Genomic DNA, 19,277 nt, shown 5'->3' on the forward strand with positions numbered 1-19,277 from the left:
TACTTAATGCCTGCCTGATTCCCATAGGAAGCTGGCTCATTACAGCAATAAGCCTAGCAAATTGTGGGTCTCACTGCAGGGGACAGTCCAGGCTGCTTGTCCCCAGAGCAGAGGGAAGGAGCCTGGAAGAACCTGCAGCATCCCATCCTTTATGGGACTCATGACCGAGTGGGTTGCAGGGAAATCACCCATAGCCATGTAAGGTGTGCAAAGGCCACCTGAGTGACAGCAAAGGCTCTCTGAGCTGCAGCCACACTGTCCCAAGGACTCAGGGAGTGTCAGGGACCACAACTGCACTGCTGCTGCACTGCTTTTGGGGCTGCTGGGGCAAAGACAGGGGCTTTGCTGCAACCAGGGTGCCAGGTCAGGGATGTCCTTGGCCAGAGTGGCAGAGCAGCCAGCCACCTCATCTGTAACTCATTTTCAGGTTTTTATTGGTTTTTGGGTAGTCTTTTACCTCCAAACTTGTAACTGAGAGCTGATCTTGACCCTGGCTGAATAAAACCTTTGTTTTACTGTGAAGGCCACCTGGGGCAGGGCAAGACCCACGTGTGCAGCCCCCAGCATCGAATGTTCCCTGCTCCGACCGAGCCCCCCCTCAGCCTCCACCCAAAGGAGCCAGCCTGACTCCAGCTGGATTTATTCTTTATTGGGCATTTGTCACAGAGCAGCCGTGTGAGCTGGGCTGTGCTCAGCTCTGGTTAGCTCTGAGCATGGGCTGGAGGGGGTCACCCACACGCTCAGTGTGTCAGGCAGCCTAGAGCAGCATTTTGGGTGTTGGAGCAGCCTCAGGGCCCGTTCCCAAGCAATGTCTGAGCAGTCGCTGCCGAACGCTGTCGGTGGCCCTTTGACTCCTGTGGGACAGGCCAGTGCTGAATTTTCTTGCTGGCTGGTCTGTGCTTTTAACATCTGTCCATCAGGAGGGGCTTTCACCACAAAAACAAGTCCCCAAAGTCCCTGCTGTGAGTCAGTGTTTGCTGGTCATCAGTTTTACGGCGATGCCAAGCGCAAGCACAGCGATGGCTGCAGCCACTGCCAGCCCACGCCGGATGATCAGCCCCTTGGTGACCACAGGGGTGGCCCGAGAGGAGATGGTAGAAGTGGCTTCCTGGAGCTCCAGCTGGTACGTCGAGCCCTCCCTCCTGGTGATGCCCGTGAGCACGACGTCGGTCTGCACATCCACTCCCGCTGCAAGGAGAACGGGACAGCGTCTCTAGGGGCTTTGGGGACACTGAGGGGTTTCTTGGGAGGGTTTTGTCAGAGGTCTGAAAGCACGTTACAAACAACCCAGAGTGTGGAGATCTCCAGCTCTCAACAGAGCTTCAGTAGGACCTGGTGTCTGCAAGGTGAGAACTGCCCAGGGTGCTCGGAGGTTGGCCCTCCACCTCCTGCACCCTCCCCAGCCCGCACTTGTAATTACTGTTCTCCCAGTAACTGAGGGCATCACCAGCACTGCACTGCACCCCCTTTTGTGGGCTTGTTCCTGACTTATGTGAATCCCTGGGGACACTTCCTGGACCCAAACCCTTCAATGCACGCAATGCCCAGCTCCCCCATCCCACCATGCCCAGCTCCTGGTCATACCAACACTCCCCAACACCGCTCTGGCAGGGAGGTAAGTGTGGGGCTGGGGGGCTGATCCCACATCAGGGGGAAGCTCCTTGCAGGAGGGTTCAGGGCCCAGGTTTGGCTCCTCAGGTGGTGGCTGGGTCACTCCTGCACGGCGCTGAGCCTGGGGAGGGAACGTGCTGGGTTTAGGCAGCGACACGTGGTGTGGGGAATCCCCACTGAGCAAAGGCAGTGTGCTGCCACTTATGGGGTTCAGGTCCAGGGAGACCCCAGAGCTGTTGGGGCACAAGGTGATGCTCAGGGCTGAAGGGCTGAGTGCTCTGTGCTTCATGTCCCCCAGCCAAGGGTGGCACCAGGCGGTGGCAGCAGGCACAGAGGGAGACCTTGAGGCCACTGAGTGCATGTGCAGGAGGGAGCTGAACACTGGGATGTGAGTCATGGGAGCACTGGGTTTAGCTCGGGGCACTGGAGGACAGCGCAGGCCATGAGATTGAGCCCGTGCTGCTGTCTCACCCCAGTGCCATCACAGCCAAGGCACTGAGGACCTTCCTGCTGGCAGGGCACAGTGCTGGTAGTGCCTGGATTACCTTCTCAGCTGCTTTCTTCCAGTCCATGCGGGAGATGTAGATGATGAAGCAGGTGCAGAGGATGAAGACACAGGCGAGCATGCTGAGCCACAGGCCTGCAGAGGGCACGCCAGTGTCAGCTGGGGTAAACCCAATGGAGACAGCATCTTGGGACAGCAGGTCGAGGACAGGGATGGCACTAAGGTCAGCAGGGACACAGGGATGGGGCGGTCATGGGTGCCTGCTGCAGGGCTGCCTGGCACACCTGGCAGCAGTTACTTCTTCCCAGTACGAGTAAAAGCTCTCAGCAGTTGTAGGGGCCGGGCCAGCCCAGCCCAGCCCAGCGTGCCCTGTCCCCAGACAGATCCGAGGGAGGGCAGATCCGAGGCAGGGTCATGGTGAGCCATCAGTGGAGCTGGGGGGAGCTGCATGTACCCGTGGGGGATTTGGGGGCGTGCAGAGCTGGGTGCCTGGGGGTCAGTACCTATGACGCCGATCTTGGCCACGAAGAGCAGCACAGCTGCCAGGGGTAGGCCCACACCATAGTAGCACACGGCGTTGAGGATGGCTCCAAACTTCTGCTTCCCAATGCCTCTGAGCACCCCCGCACAGGCACCCTGCAGGGAGAGGGAGAGGGGCTGGGGCAGGGACTGCCAACTCGGCTGAATTCAGGGCTGTGCTGCTTCCTGCAGATGAACCAGCTCCCCGCCTCTGCCCCTTATTTCTGTGTCCCTGGCCAGTCCTGTGGGTCACCATCTCTTTATACACTCCGTATTTTCTAAGGGATGATCCTGGGATCCCTGCAGGGTCCTGGTGTGGGCACCAGTGCTCACCTGCAGCCTGAGGGACCCTCGGCCCACCGACCCATGATGCTACTGCTCAGCACCGAGGTGCCCTATGGAAAACAGCAGTATTCCCTGAGACTTACAGTCGTGGCTTCAAACAAGTGGAAGACAACGTAGACAGGCATGACCCATGCCACCAAGTCAGCGATCTCCCTGGGGACAGAGACAAGGCAATGATCACTTTTGGGAACTGACCTCTGTGCGCCGAGGCCAGGAGCTGGGGGCACTCACTTGTCCTTGGTGAAGATGTATCCCAGCACGTTCTTCGTGGAGGCTAAAATGATCCCCACGGCTATGCAGAATGCCCCTGGAAACAGAGCAAAGTGCTGAGCCCAGCCTGGCCATGATGCAGAACTGCTGAAGGGAGAGAGCAGTGGGAGAAGTGGCAAATGCTCCCTGCCCCTGCTCTGCCTGGAAGGAGCCCAGAGGCAGAGGCTTCCCAGCGTGTCATGGACCAACCTGTGCAGAGCAGGCTGGTGGTGGAGGATCTCTTGGCCGTCTCGAAGTCTCCAGCACCCAGAGCATTCCCCACCTGCACACTGGCAGCTGTGCCGAGCCCCAGGGGGATCTGCAACCACAGGGCTGAGGCTCGTGTGTGTGTCTGGGTAACTGGGTTGTCACAGTGACAGTGGAGTAACGACCCAGCAGAGAGGGGGATGGAGTTCAGGATTTGATTTGAGGCATCTCTGTAGGAGGGATAGGCAGGTGCAGGGAGAGGCTTAAGTGCAGAGGGGGAAGATGGAGGTTTGCTGGAGCTGATTTTTGCTGGGTGCCTGTCTCAGGATGGTCCCTATGGAGCCCTGATCCGTAATAATAACCCCAGTCCTTACCATGAAAGCAACGACAGACACCTCATAGATGATGGACTGGGCGGAGAGTTCGACAACGCTCAGCAGGCCTGGGGGAGAGGAAGGGGGTCAGTGCTGGCTGTGGGTGCCCAGGGGAGAGCTGCTCTCAGCCCCTGCAGATGCTGCTCTGGGTCATCTCCTGGCAGCTCCTCTCTCTACTGACCTATCAAGAAGCTCCCGATTTCGTAGGTCCACCACTCAATGCACATCATGAGCATGCTGGGGATGGCCAGGGAGGTGAAGCTGTCCCACTCCAGCAGGCACTCACTGGACCAGCCTGCAGAGAGGAGAAACATCACCTGATGGATGACCAGACTGGACATGTGTTACACCCTGGAGAGCACCTGAGGCAGCTAGAGGTGCCATTCCTGTTCACAGCCACCAGGGCAATGCTCCTCAGCTCCACAGGACCTCTAGCAGCAGAGCTCCACCTACGTGCTCTCCGATGTTGTCCTGTGGGCCACAGGGCAGCACAACCCTCAGCCCATCCCTCCCAGAGCAGAGTGTCTAAGGGCAACCTCGTGCTTATGTCTGTGCTCATCCGGCTTTGGGGCTGAACCCTTGAAAGCCTCAGCAGGAAGTTTCATTTCTCCAGAATTAATGTTTAGTGCCCGGCACGGACCCTGCCAGCGCTCGTGCATGACGTGCTGCCACCGAAGCAGCTCTGTGGTACCCGGGGCATGTGGGGCTGGGGTTAATATTTCACCATCGGGACAAACAGAGTTTGTCTTCCATCAGGAATGCTTGATAGAAGTGGTGGAAGTTTTATGGACACCTGGGTAAAGCATGAACCAGAGGGAACGGGGGGGATGCCCTTACCTCCCCAGGTCTTCACGTGGAGTTTCCTGCCTATGATGTACAGGAACAAGAAAATGGCTTGCGAGTACTGAGCAACGGTGTTGGACCAGGCAGAGCCCCTGCAGAGGAAGTGAGAAAGGTCTGTCTCCATCCTGCTTACGCCTCCCTGGCCTCAGGGTGCTGGGACATGACGTCCATGCCCCTCTGAGCAGCAGATGCTCGGTGTTCTCTTGCCACTGCCAGGTGCCACATTGTCCCCTCCATGGGACACAGGTGCAACTCACGTGATGCCGAAGTGGAACACGTAGAGGAAGATGCAGTTTGCAGCCACATTGACAATGTTGCCAATGACCCCACTCAGCACCAGCGGCCACATGATCATCTGCAAAGAAGAGGGGACAGGGCTACGGTGTCTTCACAAAGGCTCCGGGAGGGAGGTGTGAAGGTCCCCACCAGCCCCCGGGCTCAGCGCCTTTCCCAGGCAAAAAGTAAACTTCCAGTGACGTTGCCTGCTTGGAAAATGAATGTGTTGGAGGTAAATCCCTAATGTGGGGAAGTATGAAGGGAGGTGGATGGATACACCTGGCTGTGGGGTGGGGTGGGGTGATCTACGGGGTTAGAGCTGTTTTGGGGCACCTGGGCAGTGGTGGGTACAAATGCTGCCTCGTTGCTGGGAATGGTGAGCATGGAAACCCTGGGTTCATGGTGGAAGGGAGCACTGAGCCGGGGCTGACCCTTCCTGGGTGTGAGGACTTCAGGACCTACCTGGTTCTGCAGGTATCTTGTCTCCAGGTTATACAGAAAAACCGCCTGCAAAGGAAATCGGTGGATGAGGTGAGCCAGTGCTGAGCAGTAGGAGTGGGATGGCATCCAGGGTGCCCACAGGGACTCACCGGGAGAGCAGGGACAAACGCCATCACATAGTGCTGGGTTAACCTGGGGGCACACAGAGGCAGGGTTAGGGAGGGGCAGGGCCATGGCCACCCTCCTCTCAGCCCCACCATGCTGGGGAGGGACAAGGGGCCATGGGACCACCTCACCTGGAGACCTCGGGGTCCTGCCGGATGAGAAGCATTAACTGCTCGATGTTGATGAGGATGGCACAGCAAGGGAAGCAGCAGAGGAGGATGATGATGGTGGCACGCTGCAGGATCACCCCCACCCGCAGCAGGTTCTTGCTGCCATAGGTCTGCAAGGCGAAGAGGGCAGTGGTAAAGTCAGCTGGTGTTGGGGGATAGAGACCCCACAGAGCACAGAGCAGCCATGACCACCCTGAAGACCACCCAGGAAGGATTTGGAGCATGGATCTCCCTGTTATGGGATTGCTACCCAGGGACAAGCTTTCCCAGCTCGCAGGAGCAGCCAGGGCTCCATGGGGCATCATCAGCTGATGCTGGAAATCCCCGTGTTCCCAAGACAAGTGCCAGCATGTCTTACCCACCTGTGATATCAAGGTGTCACATGCTGAAGTCAGACCATAACCTACAGAGATGGCAGTAACATTTATAACCTGGGAACGGGAGTCAAGAAAACAAAGAGTGAAGGTGAGCATTTAAGACTTTCAGGTAGGGAGAGGGTTTAAAAGGAAGAGTTGCAATCTGAAATCTCCTGTCCTTTTCTGCTGCCATTCCTTTATCCCATCCCAGCGCCAGCGGGCCAGGGGGGAGATCGTGCCTGGCACTGGGAATGCTTACAGCGATGGCCAGCGTGACGGAGGCCAGCTCAACCTTGCCCAGGTGGCCACAGAATATGGAGCTAACGAGGTGTATCAGGAAGATCAGCAGCTGGATCAGGATCTAAGCACAGAGGAGAGGAGAGGCAAAGGTTAGTGATGGAGGTGAGCAGGGGTGGTTGTGCTGGGGGGGGGTGTCTCTCCTCCCAGGTCCTTACCAGCGGCCCCGCCAGCACCAGCAGCTTCTTCACGTCCTCCCAGAAGTTATCTGGGACCAGGCGCTGAATCCAGTGGCGTTTCTTCTCGCAGCTCCCGGGTGTGAGATTGTCCTGGCCAGCGGCCACTGCCTCACCGTTCTCCTCGGGGAGGTTCTCTGTCTTCGTGCTGCCATTCTCCTCAGGAAGGTTCTCCTGCTTCATGCTGCTGCTCTGCCAGGGGAGTGGAACAACCCCTCCCTCCGCGCTCTGTTAAACCACGGTGGGGTGAGCAATGTGTAACCACGGTGGGGTGAACTTCAGCCGGGGCTGGATGATCCGACCACACGTTCCCTGCTGCTGATGGGAAGTGTGGGCAGTGGGTCAGGGCAGGGCATGGAGCTGGGGAGCCCAGTGAGGGTCCTGGCAGTGCAGTGGAGCCCGGCAAGGCACTTACTGCCTGCCCTGAGCCAGCATAGGGCCTGAGCCATCCCAAATCTGCCCTGCAAGCCCTCGTACCTCTCTCCTGCTTCACCACAGCTCCACCAGCCAGTGGGCTGGAGGGTTGTCTTCCTCTTCCAGCAGTGAGGGAGGATTCTTGGATCTGTGTGTGGTCTCTGGTGAGCTGCTGCCGGCAGTGGTGGGGCCGCTGCCTGTCTCGGCCCCTCTCATCACAGTGACCAAGACAAGCCAGCCCCCTTGGCTCCAGCTGTCGGCCTGGCACAGCCCCACCGTGTCGGGTTTCACTGGCACAGCTCCCCCAGGCCAAATATAGTGTCCTTGGCCCACGGGGGAGGCAGGCAGAGGGAGCTGCTCTGCAGCTCAGACCTGCTCCTGCATGGAGCGGGAGGTGGGCTGGGGTAGCTCATGGGGGAGAGCGAGACCTCCCATCCCAAACCTCCCGGGATTCTGAGCAAGGCAGAGTCTGCCACAACCACCCACAGCTGGGCAGAGGCCCTGGGTGTTGGGGATGATGGCAGTTTCAAGCTCGTTTACATCACATCTTTTCATTCCCAGCCCACAGGTAACCAGCACCCTGAGCCAGGGTGACAGGGAGGTGCCATTCATCTGCTTTACACGGGATTTACCTCCAAGGGCCCAGCATGTGCCACGTCTCAGTCACTCAGCTGCAGGTAAGAGCCTGGGACAGGGCCAGAGGGACCCAGTGCTGAGGGCAGGCAGGGATGGGGAGTTTGCATTATGACATATGGCAGTTCTTTGGTGGTTCTGGAGGGCTGTGCAACACATCCACCCTCTTCCCTGGCACTCAGCGGTGCAGAAAGCAATTGAGGAGCACAAACCCTGCTTTTGTATTCGAGGGGAGCAGAGTGATAACACTATACCCAGAGCCAGCCCCAAACCTCAGGGTCAGAAGCCTGAGGCTTTGTCAGGCTGCACAAACCAGACCTATGTCTTTCCTCTTAACAGCACAGTCATGCCAATGACCAGGGTCATGCACACACCACATTAAACAGCCCAACATTTACTCAGAAAACTTCATTGTATCAAAATCCCACCTTACAAAAGTGCAAAGAAGAGTTGCTTTAGGCCCTGTGCCTGCCCCGCCACAGGGGGAGCGGGGCCAGGGGCCAGCAGCCAGCACCCAAATGGCAGCCAGACATCTTCCAGCTGAATCCACCTTGCCCTGCACTGTCACAGCAGCTGCAAGTGGGCTCTGCCACGGCAAGATGCTGGCACAGGCCAGGAAATGTGCTGTGGGCAGCAGGAGCCCCTGCCATTAGCAAATGATATGGACAAATGCCCTCAGGGGGCAGGACAGCAGCAAAAGGACCCTGTCTCCTCCCAGGGTCAGCCCCGGGATACGCTCCCGCCTATCATGAGTGACATCCCAGTGCAACGCAGGAGAGGAACCAGCTCTCAAGCACTTTTTTTCCCAAGTGCCACATCTTCACCCCCTCTAAGAACTCTGACTGTGGGACAAAACATTGTGAGTTAACCAGAGCAAAGGGACTTTTTGTAAAGAAGCGAGGGGGAATTCCTTCCCCGCACCATCCTCCTGGGACATCACCACGTGCCCTCCTGCTCTGTGCACACTCCCCAGAGTCACTGGCTCTAGCCATTGCCAGTCAGGAGCCGGACCAGGATGCCCACCAGCAGGACAGCCACAGCAGCAGCAGCAGCCAGCACACGGCGGAGGATCAGGGCCCTCCACGCCACGGCACCAGGAGCAGGGACAACAACAACAACGGGCTCCTCCTGTGTGATGAGCTCGTGATCAGGTTGCCTCTCGCCCACCACGATGTTTTCAGGCAAGGCCACGGTGTCCACGGTGTCCGTGTCAACAGAGGTGTAATCTGTGTGACAGAGAGGCCAGTGCTGCAGGGAAGCTGAGCTGCCAAGTCAGGGGCTTCCAGCCTGATGCTACACAAGAGCCAGTGACAGTCCTGGGTGTCCTTTCCCAAAGCTTGGGACACTGGGACATGCCCCAGCAAAGTGGCAGCTGCCCCCAGGTGAGGCAGACATGGGTTGGCAGCCCAGGCTCTTCCTTGAAGCAGCCAGCACGGTGACAGGGTATCTTGTACGCTGTCACTAAGGGCAGACCTGGGACCAGCACCAGGCACTGTGCTCTTTCCAGCCATCTGAGCCTGCAGGACAGACATGGCTGCCATGACTGGGAAGGAAAGGAAGGGGTTGGGTGGAGAATTTGGGCTCCCACCTCGGTGTCAGGCCCGGTTACATACCCACAGCAGATGTTTTGTTAGCAGCTGTGCCATTGGAGTTCACATCTTCCAGTTGTACTTTTGTTCCAGTTCGGACTTGAGCCTAAAAACACAGGGAAGAGTTGCTCTTCTCAGGGCAAGGGTGTCCTGCCCAGCCCAGAAAACTCTCCAGTCTCCCAAGACAAGCATGCTTAGCACCAAATTGCTCCTCTGCTACAGAAGAACAGATCCCAGTTCACTTCTGCCTCCTCCCAGAGGGCTGTTGCATTGTACTGGGACAGGAACTCACCCAGCACCTTTCAAGTGTTACCAGAGAGAAGCACAAATCTCACCTCCTCTGCAGCTTTCTTCCAATCCATGCGGATGACAAAAGCCAAGAAGGAAAGGGCTTGCACAGAGATGCAAATGATCATCCCAACCCACAGACCTGCAGCAATGGGAAGTTACTTCAGGGAGGGCTCGAGAAAAACTTGCCTTTGTCAGCTACTGCCACAAAGCCCAGGGACCTCAGTGGGGTCAGAGTATTGCCCCATGTCCAACCCAGTCTCGATGGGAAAGGAAACAGCTCCTGGGGCAGCTGGGAGCAAGCCTGGATTTACTGGGACATCTCAGCACCCATTTGATGGGGGGTCTCAGCACCTGCCCCAAACACACCAATGTGCAATCCAGCCCCACTGATCCACAGGAAGATCCCGGCACGAGTTCCAGGGCTGGGCCTTTGCTCACGGCAGCTCATCCAGTGCCAGGTGGAGGACACACGTACCCAAGACCCCCATCTTGGCTGCAAACATCAGTGAGACGCCGATGGGCAGGCCCAGGGTGTAATATCCGACGGCGTTGGCGATGGCACCCAGCTTCTGCTTCCCGGTGCCCCGCAGCACTCCCCCGCAGGTCCCCTAAGGAGGGCGGGCAGAGGGATCCCTGTCAGGTACCACCACAGCAGACCTGGGGCCTGGCATGGCCCTGGGAACAGGGGAACCCACAGCACTGAACTGCAAAGCCAGGAGGGAGCAAAGCCACGTCCTGGAGCACACAGTGTGGGCTCCTGTTGCTCCAGCTGCCACCAACAGGCACCGCCAGCGGATCCCACAGAGCTTCCCGTGCTGCCCAGGTCCCTCTCCCCGGGACACAACAGGAGGAAACAGGTCAAAATTACTACCTAATGAGTTTATGAGCACTGCCAGTATGCTGGGAGCACACAATATCTCTGAACACCCAGCTGCTCACTTGTGCTGCTTTGATAAGACAGTAAAAATCTGGAGCCTTGCCAGGGGAGAAGAGAAGGAAAAACTGGGTTGTTTGCAGCGATGCCAAGGGACAACTACAAGCACAGGGGACACCGAGGTACCACAATCAGCTGCCTTGACAGCTTATCAGTTGGTTTCTCTGCATCACTGTAACAGGTCAAGAGTGAGCTACAGGCAGCTTTGCACCCTCCACAGCACCCCAGCCTGCAGGGAGGAATCACTCCACATGCTGGAATACTCACTGCTGTTGCATCAAACAAGTGGAACGGACCAAAAATGATCATCACTTTGGACACCAAGTTAATGATCTCCCTGTTGGGAAGATGTATGTACTGATCAGGGCAAGCAGCACCAAGGTTCCCACATATCTCCCTCAGCCAGCTGTAAAGGCTGATCCCAGTTCCCTGATCCCAGCCTGCTACCAGGGTAGTGCCCCAGTGTCAGAAACCTCTGTGCTTCCAGGCAACGGGGAGGAACCTTTGGGAACATGTTTGCCAGGTGGGGGTTTATGAACTCTTATCTGTCAGCAGCTTCTGGGATATAAATAACACCCTCCAAGAAGGTGATGATACTGGAGAGAAAGCTGTTAACGCACTTGTCATTGGTGAAGATGTATCCCACCACGCCCCTTAGGCTTCCCAGTAAAGTTGCAACCAGCACAGCAATAACTCCTGAGAAGAAAAAGAAATAGTCACATTGTTTAAGGGCAGCACGTCCTGCTCCCGATCCAGGCCCAGACCTCAAAGGCTTCGTGTGATGGGGATTGGACTTGGCTGACCTCCAAGTGATACTGCAGCAGAGGACAAGTCTGTTTTCCTCAAGCTCTCCCCAGATACTCCCTCTGCCTTCTGGAGGGGGAGGGCAGAATGCTAAATTGCAGTTTTAACTACCAAAGCTTTTGCACCAGGCTCGTAACAGAAAAGAGCAGTCAGGATCTTGCCTTGCCTGAGGGGTCCAAACAAGTGGGGTTTGGGTTCCTATGGGGGGTCCCCAGCCCTGTGAGAACTCAACTATTTGCTGATAATTGCCCTTCATTCCCCTCTGCAGGACCTGAGCTCACCTGTGCACAGCAGTGCAGTGATGCAGGAGGTCTTGGCTTGCACCACATCCCCCGATCCCAAGGCATTGCCCACCCTGACACTCGCAGCCACGCTGATGCCCAGAGGCACCTGAGCAGCAGGAGACAAGAGGAGGTGAGTGGCAGCAGAGCCTGCAGTGACAACAGAGCCTGCAGCAATTTTTTTCTTCTCCAGAGGGGAATTTGGGACAAACTGGCATGGCTGCAGCAAAGGGGTTTTCCATCTGCAGCACACCTGGATGTGCAGCTGCTGTGGCAGGTCTGAGAGGCATCACCTGCCTGGTACTGCCCCCTGTTCCCACCTCAGATTGACCACAGAGCCACTGTTTGGGGGCTGCTCCCAGGCTGTTTGGGGTTTCCTACACCCAGCCCTTACCATGTAGGCGGCACAGGCGAGCTCGTAGATGACGGACTGTGCACCCAGCTCCACCACACTGAGCAGCCCTGCAAAAGATTCATCACCTCCTTTGTTTGCTGACAAGGAGGCAGCGACTACAGGGTTCCCACTGAAGGGATGGGAACACCTGCAGTGTCCTGCAGACCCGGTCCTGTAGGTGAGGAAGCTGCTGGCAGGAGGAGCTCTGGGGACACAGTCAAGAAGCAGCCACCAGAGCAGGTACAGCTGTAAGGCAGCCTGTTGAACCACAGGAAAAAGAGGATTTGGACTCACCAGCCAAGAAGCTCCCAATCTCAAAGGTCCACCACTCAATGCACATCATGATCATGCTGGGCACTGCCAGCCAGATGAATGAGCCCCAGTCCAGGAGGCAGTCCCTGCTCCAACCTGCAACGAGGACGTGAAGCAAAATGAACACGTTCTCCCTCTCCATCCCCAAAGGGGAACCATATGCTCTTCTGGACACTCTCAGAGGACAACCATCACTGCAGCTCACAGGACACCTGCCTAGGATTGCTGCTGTGCCATGCTGCATTCCTGAGACAGGATGTTCAACAAGAATGTATTTGGAGCTACAATAAAGGCCTTGAGGACATGACTTGAGCATCTTCCCACTGTGAGGGGATGACAATCCCTTTGTCAGATGCTGGTGACAGTGCCAACAGGGTCAGACACTGGTATTCTGAAGGATTAAACTATAACAGTACCTCCCCAGGTCTTCACATGGATCTTCTTCCACCACATGTAAAGGAAGAGGAGGATGGCCTGGGTGTACTGAGAAACAGTGTTAGCCCAAGCAGAACCCCTGCAGAGAGAGATAGGCAAGTTACAAGTGACATCCTTCCCAATCTCCTCAGCTGCAGCAGGAGAGACCCAGTGGGTCTTGCTCAAGCCCTGTACCACACAAGCCTTGCTCCCTCCAGCCTCATCTTTGCAGGCTGGTTGTCTGGGGGCAGAGGGTGGCAGAACTGGGCACTCAGGACACCCCCCCCAGCCCTGAGCACACAGGGAGAGACTGTGACCATCCCTGCTCACACTTACACCATGCCCAGCTTCAGTGCATAGAGGAAGAAGGCGTTCATGGCCACGTTGAGGATGTTGGCTGCAATCCCGGTCAACACCTGAGGCAGAATGATCGCCTGGAAGCCAAGGAGGGACTTTGGAGTTTGATTCCCCAGTGCTGCCCAAGCCCCATCCAGTGAACACAAGGGAGAACTTCAGCAGTGCCCAAGGAGAAAGCCAAGAAGGCAGCTCCTGTTCCAGGTAAGGCTGAGCTGTGTTAGACATGCAGAAGGTGACACGCAGAAGGTGTCATGCAGGGCTTAGGAGATGGTGCAACCCATAAAACAGAGTTGGGAAGTAGCCATAAGGAAATGGAGCCAGCTAAGGGTGGTTCCTATGAGCTCTCCCAGGGCCAGCTGGGGGGCTATACATCACACATTGCTCAGCCCAGCTCTCCCAAGAACAGGATGAACTCAGATCCCCAACTTTATCCGTGTTCCTGGGAATACCTTTAATGTACAGCCCAGAACTGGCTGGTTATACAATACCTGACTTAGTAAATATCTTGTCAGCAGCTGGTACAGAAACGCCGCCTGCAAGAGTCAGGATTCAGTTCATCATCAGACCGTGGTTCAACAACCCTCGAACACTGACAGACCAGTCCCCCCACCACCTTCTTGGGGTGCCCCAGCCAGCACCTTCCCGACACCCCGTTCCTGTGCTCTGTCTGAAGTGTGGCACCTGCCAGCACTGCACCCAAAAGAGTAACAGAAGACACCTCCCATTCCCACTGGGAAGAGAGATCAGTCTCCAGATGGGAAATCTCCTATGCTTCCCCATCAGCCTGAGAAAGCTTGGAAAGCTTAGAAGAAAGGATAAACCTACAGACCCTTATTCCACAGGGATACTGTTCCCTGCCTTAGAGAAGTCGGAGTAACCAGCTGGAGCCCAGCAGCTGTGAGTGTGTGAACAGCAAGCTCCAGCCTTCATTTTGGAGCTAAGAGTGAGCCTGGAGCCCCTGGTTCCAGTGTCCACCACCACTTGTGTGGCCACAGCAAAAGCCTTTGTACAGGAAGATCAGAGACCCCGTGTTTGCTGGTCCAGCAGCTGCTGGCCAGTGCACATCTGTTAAGGCACAAAGTCAAGGGACACACTGTAAAACCCTAAACCTGCCCTGTGAGCCACACAGCAAAGGCCTTCCCTCCTTTCCTTCATGTTACTAAGGGACACAGGGCTTCTAACAGCTTTAGCAGAGACTTACAGGAAGTGCTGGAATAAAGATCATCACGTAGACCTGAGTTAACCTGGAAAGAGAGTTGTTTCCCCAGTTAGTATTACAGCAAAGCAAGAGCCAAGCCAAACAGCGTTGTGCTCAAGCACCAGAGAGGCTTGATTTCAACACTGCAGAGCAACCCACCCACAGCAAAAAGCCCGATCCAGAAGGGCTGGATCTCACCCCTGACCTGGAGACCTCGGGGTCCTGTCGGATGAGCAGGAGGATTTGCTCAGTGTTGACGAAGAGTGCCCAGCAAGGGAAGCAGCACAGCAGCAGGATGAGGGTGCCCCGCTGCAGGATGGTGCCCACCTGCTTCAGGTTCTTGCTGCCATACGTCTGAGCGAGGAGAGAGAGAGGACCAAGGTGGGGGTCTCAGGGAGCCAAAGGGTCTGGGCAAACTCTTAGGGCAACAACAGGCTGATTAAATGCATTTCCCACATCCTGCAGTGGTGAATGCCAGGCTGGTTGGGTGTCACTGGCCTTCAGCTGGATTGCACATCCCTTTGCTACCCAAAGGGACCCAGGGCTCCCTGGGGGAGCTCCAAGGAGGGAGCAGGCTCCAGCCAGGGTGTCTGTAACCCTGTTCTGTCTGGAAGCTGCCACCCCCCTGCTCTTTGTGCCCAGATCACACTGCACAGGAGGCGAGACAGCACCAGGTAAACCCCATCAGGCACAGGAAAGGGGGAGCTGCCACTGACCTGGGTCATCAGGGTGTCACATGCTGAGGCTAAACCAGACCCGATGGAGATGCCTGTCACGTTGATAACCTGGAGGAGAGACAGGGATTCTGGCCCAGAGCACTGAGTCCCTCCCAGCTGGGTGGGTAGACAGTTCTGCTACAAGTTTTTGGGAAGTTTCCAGCCCTTCTCTATTTCTCAGAATAACAAATCTTGTTAACTAAATAGACTCTTCTCCCCTCTGCTGGGGAAAAGGATCCTCTAGGAAGGGGTGAGTATCTAAAGGACCAGTGCTGCTCCCAGCCCAGGTGCTGGCCTTGCACTGGCACAAGCACTGCCTGCTCAGCTCCCCTCTCCTGCCTGTGCTCAGGGCAAAAGGAAGAATATTTTGGTGGGTGTGATGTCTGTGTTGCATCAGGCTGTGCTGATGCACAGGGCCCTCACACATACGTTCCTACAGGTTTGAGGTTTTTTCTTCTTTTTTTTTTTTTTTTTTTTTTTTTTGCAATACCTAATTTGTGTGTTTTAAATCCGAGGGGAACTGGAGTGATACGTACGGACACAGCCAGTGACACGGCATCCAGCTCAGCTTTCCCCAGGTGGCCACAGAAGATGGAGCTGACCACGCTGATCAGGAACCCCAGCAGCTGGGAGAGGAACTAGGATGAGAGGAGAAGGAAACAGTGAGATGAGGACCCATTAGGGCTTGTGGAACATCAGCCCTCCCCCAGGAGCTGGCCTGTGAACAGCCAGGTTTCCTGGTGTTTCGGTCTATGCCTCCAGGCCAGGGCTCTGCTGTCCTGGGAACCTGTCCCTGCTTGCCAACGCTGCTGGGGCGTGGGAGGCAGCTCTGGGACTCACCCAGGCTCTCCGTGGCTTTGTGTTTCAAAGCAGACATCTACCTGCCCTGCAGTATTTTGGTGTTACACAGCCAATCTACCAGATGACCTCATTTACGGGAGGCTTAACGGCTTCACTAGAAATCCTCTTTCCCAGGATGAAGGTTGCAGAGAGAGGAAAAATAAAACGTCCCAATGCTTTTTTCACATTTGCGTGCATCTGTGGAAAACTATCCTCCAAAACCACAACATCCTCTCCTCCTGGAGATACGCCAAGGCCATTCTCTGTGTTCCTCTCCAGGGCCTACAGCGAAGTGCAACGATGCTGCAGCAGAGATTGCACTCCAAACCTCATTTTCCCTTGGCAAGAGGATGTCCCTTCTACAGGCGTCCAGGGCACAGAGTTGTGGCACAGCTCAAACCAGATGGTAGGTGTTAATGTTCTTACCCACTGAGGGGTGGGTACAACTGGAAACCATGCCCAGGGTCTGCTTGTGCTGCTTCCCACCCAGCAGTTGGCAAGCCAAGAGCCCAGCACCGCTGGAGAACCAGCTCTGTGGGGTCAGAGGAAGAGCAGAACAAACCCTTCTCCTCTGCAGACCTCCCACTGCTGCCTGCAGGTGCAGTCCTGCTGCCAGGCCCAGGCATGCTGGACCTGCTGCTGTGAGTAATCCCCACAGGAGGGTCTGGTCTGTACCTCCATGACCATCCCAGCACAGGATTTGACATGAAATGATCAGTGACTAATGGCAGCTGCAGGTTTGGGTTTGAGGTTGTCTGTGCACGTGGAGGAACAGGCTGTGCCACAGGTGGGACAGTTGAGGGGACCGAGGGGGCTTGTTGTGTTCAGCTACAGAAACTGAAACCAGCCTGTACTTCCCCTGCTGACTGATCTCAGCAAGTCAGTGCTTTGATGTCAGGGAGGGTGTCTCTGAGAAGTTTAGCAGTTGGCCGTTATTTACCAGATAAAGCAGAAGGTTAAAAGCACAAAACTTCACGCGCAGTTGATTCAGACCGGGGCTGTTGGTGCGTGCTTCCCCTTGCAGAAACCTCTGCAAAATGTGTTCAGCACTGTCTGTGTTGACTACCCAAGGGTGCATCTCCCTCCAAAGGGTGCACAACCTCCAGTTCCAGTCCAGGAAGGACTTCAGGACAGCGAGTTATAAGGTACCTTTGCACCCAGAGCCTGCTGCAAGGGCTGGCCAAGGAGCTGACACTAAGCAAAAAGATTTGCTTGTCACCCAAGGGTAACGTGGCAGTGCCGGGGCTGTAGCCTCGTTCCACAGAGCAGTTTAACACCTTATCCCCCTCACACCCCGAGCCCACCGCTCCTCTTCCACAGCCGTATCGCAGGGCAGCACGGACCACGCCGGGCAGCAGCAGGAGCTCCTGGGGCGAAGAATAAGCATCTGGGCGCCAGCCAAGGCACGAAGGGTGGCGGTTTAACCCTGGCTGTGCCTGCAGCAGCCGCGGAGGGACCAGGTTGGCCCCGTCGCGGGCGAAGGGCATATCCGCGGTCGCGGAGCCGTGCCCGGAGGCTGAGGAGGTCAAGGCTCATCCCCGGGGTCAGCCGGGCCCGAGGTCTCTCTGCTCCGCATCCCGCTGGGCGCTGCCCGGCTCCGGGTGGCCGAGCCCCCGCCGCGATCCCCCGGCCCAGCACCTCCGGCGGGAGGGCACCGTGTCCCCCCCGCGTGTGTCCCCCGCATCCCTCCCCGCCCCGGCTCTCACCACGGGCCCCGCCAGCCGGGCCAGCTCGCAGCACTCCCGCCGGGCGCCCGCGGGCAGGAGGCTCCGGGCGCCCCGCAGGCACCGCATGGCCGCCCCCGCCGCCATGGACCGACCGCCGGCCCCGCCCGGCCCCGCCGCCCGCCTTATGGGCACGGCCGGGGCCGCCTCCCGCCCGCGGGGCCGCGGCGCTGTGGGCGGTGCGGGGGATGCTCGGCGCGGAATGGAACGGCACGGTAGGGTCATGTCCGTGATCCGGCTCAGGGCCGGGGAGCTGCGCCGACTGGAGTGGGACACACCACACACACACACACAAACACCCGCCGCGCTCTGCCCACGTGTGCGGGGATGGGGACTCGCCACACACACACACGTGTTGGCCAGAGCCGGAGCGCACGGTGGGGTTTTGGGGGGCGTTGGGGACACTCCCGTGAGGGGGAACATGGGCTGGAGACTTCCCGTTTGTGTTGGTGCGGGGTTTGGGGACCTGCTGCGCGGGGAGAAGGGCCCCCTCCCCGTTTGCTCACCGACATCTGCAGCTCTCCTGCTAATCGGCTGTGGGATGGGGACCCTCTGAGGAGACCACACACGTGTTGGCCAGGGGTTCACCAGAGGTCCAGAGACCCCCAGGTGGTGGCTATGGACTGGGGACCTCCTTGGAGGGTGATGGCTTAGGACCCCCTACGTACTGGCTGTGAAATCCAACACAGGGGTCTCTCAAAGGCAGGGACATCTGAGCACAGATGCTCCCAGACCAAAGGAATGTCCCCTCTGCCACGTGCATCGTGGTAACAGTGGGGGCAGCTGGCTCTGGGCACCTTCCTCCTCTCCTCCATCCACCCACCAGTACCCCATGAGCAGGGTGACCTGGGATTGCCCCCAGTCCAGGGATTCCCAGCCAGCAGGCCAGTGCCCAGTGGTGCAGCTGGTGTGGAGATTGGAATGGCTGGGCTGGGGTGGCCGTGGCCGTGTTTGCCCATTACCTGGCAAGAAGGAGTTTTTGGTTTGGGTGGGAGCTTGGGTTGTTACAGGATTGAAATTCTACCTAAGTGCAGGTGCTTGTAACCAAGTAGCTGTAACCAAATCTATTGCTAATGCACGGAAAATTACAGTGGAAAGTGGGGCTCGGTTTTCCAGCTGTTTAAATGCTGCCCTGGTGCCTTATAACTGTCGTGTCACCAGCTAGAAATGTAAAATCTTGTTAATGTTTCACTTTTCCCCTTGTTCCTTCAGGTATGATGTGACATCATGAAAAAATATATAGTAGTAGTGGTGAGTCATAGCCACAGTCATTTTGATTTTATGTGCCATGATGAAATTGGGGTGTTTCAGGACAAGAGAGTGCTCCTCTCCGTGGTCCTTCCTTCCCCTGTGGCCAGCAGAGCAGCGGGTGTTGGGTGTATGTGCCAGAGCCTGTGCTGCCTGTGGGATGGTGCTGCAGGGGCAGCTATGAAGAAACAGAAGTAGTTATCAGCAAACGGTGTGTCCTGGCTGATGGTGTGACTGTCACCAGCCCGGCTGTGAGATGGCCAGAGTGTTCCTGAGGCGCTGTTATCTCCTCTGGAGGCAGAGGGAAGTGATAAGACTCAGATGGTGCCATTCATGGTCCCTCAACAACCAGTGCAAGTGTGAGTCCCTTTGAAGTTTACTGGTGACCCTGCTGAGATCAATACCCTGGGCTGGCAAAGAGTGGGGAGAGAATCAGGCAGAGACCTGGGGAAAAGGACTTTGAAAATAAAAAGCCATATCTTTTCAGGCTTGGGGGAGAAATGTTACCTCCCAGCCCCAGGAGCCAGGTCCTGGGCTAGTCCCCAGAGAGCCAAACACACACAAGAAGGGCTGTGATTGAAATCCCTCTCCTTG

At 56.9% G+C, this 19,277-nt stretch overlaps 2 protein-coding genes and 1 long non-coding RNA gene across 5 annotated transcripts; 1 reads left to right on the forward strand and 2 right to left on the reverse strand.

Moving 5' to 3' along the window:
• Positions 1-628: 628 nt before the first annotated feature.
• Positions 629-7,899, reverse strand: LOC113999817 (multidrug and toxin extrusion protein 1-like). 3 transcript variants are annotated; one of them, XM_027743551.2, is made up of 19 exons: positions 7,581-7,899; positions 7,012-7,096; positions 6,517-6,849; positions 6,321-6,422; positions 6,068-6,136; positions 5,667-5,815; positions 5,520-5,562; positions 5,392-5,436; positions 4,911-5,008; positions 4,648-4,745; positions 3,992-4,105; positions 3,811-3,878; positions 3,440-3,548; positions 3,212-3,287; positions 3,064-3,133; positions 2,620-2,752; positions 2,157-2,251; positions 1,585-1,732; positions 629-1,188 (listed from the first exon to the last, which is right to left on the reverse strand). In XM_027743551.2, the coding sequence occupies exons 3-19, from the start codon at positions 6,715-6,717 to the stop codon at positions 968-970; spliced, it is 1,839 nt and encodes a 612-aa protein (XP_027599352.1). In that variant the 5' UTR covers positions 6,718-6,849; positions 7,012-7,096; positions 7,581-7,899; the 3' UTR covers positions 629-967. The 3 variants fall into 3 exon arrangements, with proteins under 3 accessions (XP_027599352.1, XP_039236952.1, XP_039236951.1); XM_039381018.1 differs by having other exon boundaries at positions 6,517-6,762; positions 7,012-7,899; XM_039381017.1 differs by having other exon boundaries at positions 6,517-6,852; positions 7,012-7,899.
• LOC120323210 lies at positions 6,581-11,954 on the forward strand. The gene is made up of 3 exons (XR_005563452.1): positions 6,581-6,780; positions 7,510-7,625; positions 11,468-11,954. It is a non-coding gene; the product is annotated as an uncharacterized LOC120323210 (long non-coding RNA).
• LOC113999569 (multidrug and toxin extrusion protein 2-like) lies at positions 7,960-17,545 on the reverse strand. Its single transcript, XM_027743119.2, has 17 exons — positions 17,418-17,545; positions 15,408-15,509; positions 14,872-14,940; positions 14,361-14,509; positions 14,159-14,201; positions 13,446-13,490; positions 12,937-13,034; positions 12,603-12,700; positions 12,169-12,282; positions 11,875-11,942; positions 11,481-11,589; positions 11,016-11,091; positions 10,663-10,732; positions 9,937-10,069; positions 9,506-9,600; positions 9,195-9,276; positions 7,960-8,807 (listed from the first exon to the last, which is right to left on the reverse strand). Exons 1-17 carry the CDS (start codon positions 17,520-17,522, stop codon positions 8,566-8,568), a joined length of 1,698 nt encoding a protein of 565 aa, XP_027598920.1. The 5' UTR covers positions 17,523-17,545; the 3' UTR covers positions 7,960-8,565.
• Between the last annotated feature and the right edge of the window lie 1,732 nt (positions 17,546-19,277).

Source organism: Pipra filicauda, unplaced genomic scaffold (assembly GCF_003945595.2).
Source record: "Pipra filicauda isolate LSUMZ 115617 unplaced genomic scaffold, ASM394559v2 scaffold211_size2331000_pilon, whole genome shotgun sequence".
Classification (NCBI taxonomy): Eukaryota; Metazoa; Chordata; class Aves; order Passeriformes; family Pipridae; genus Pipra; species Pipra filicauda.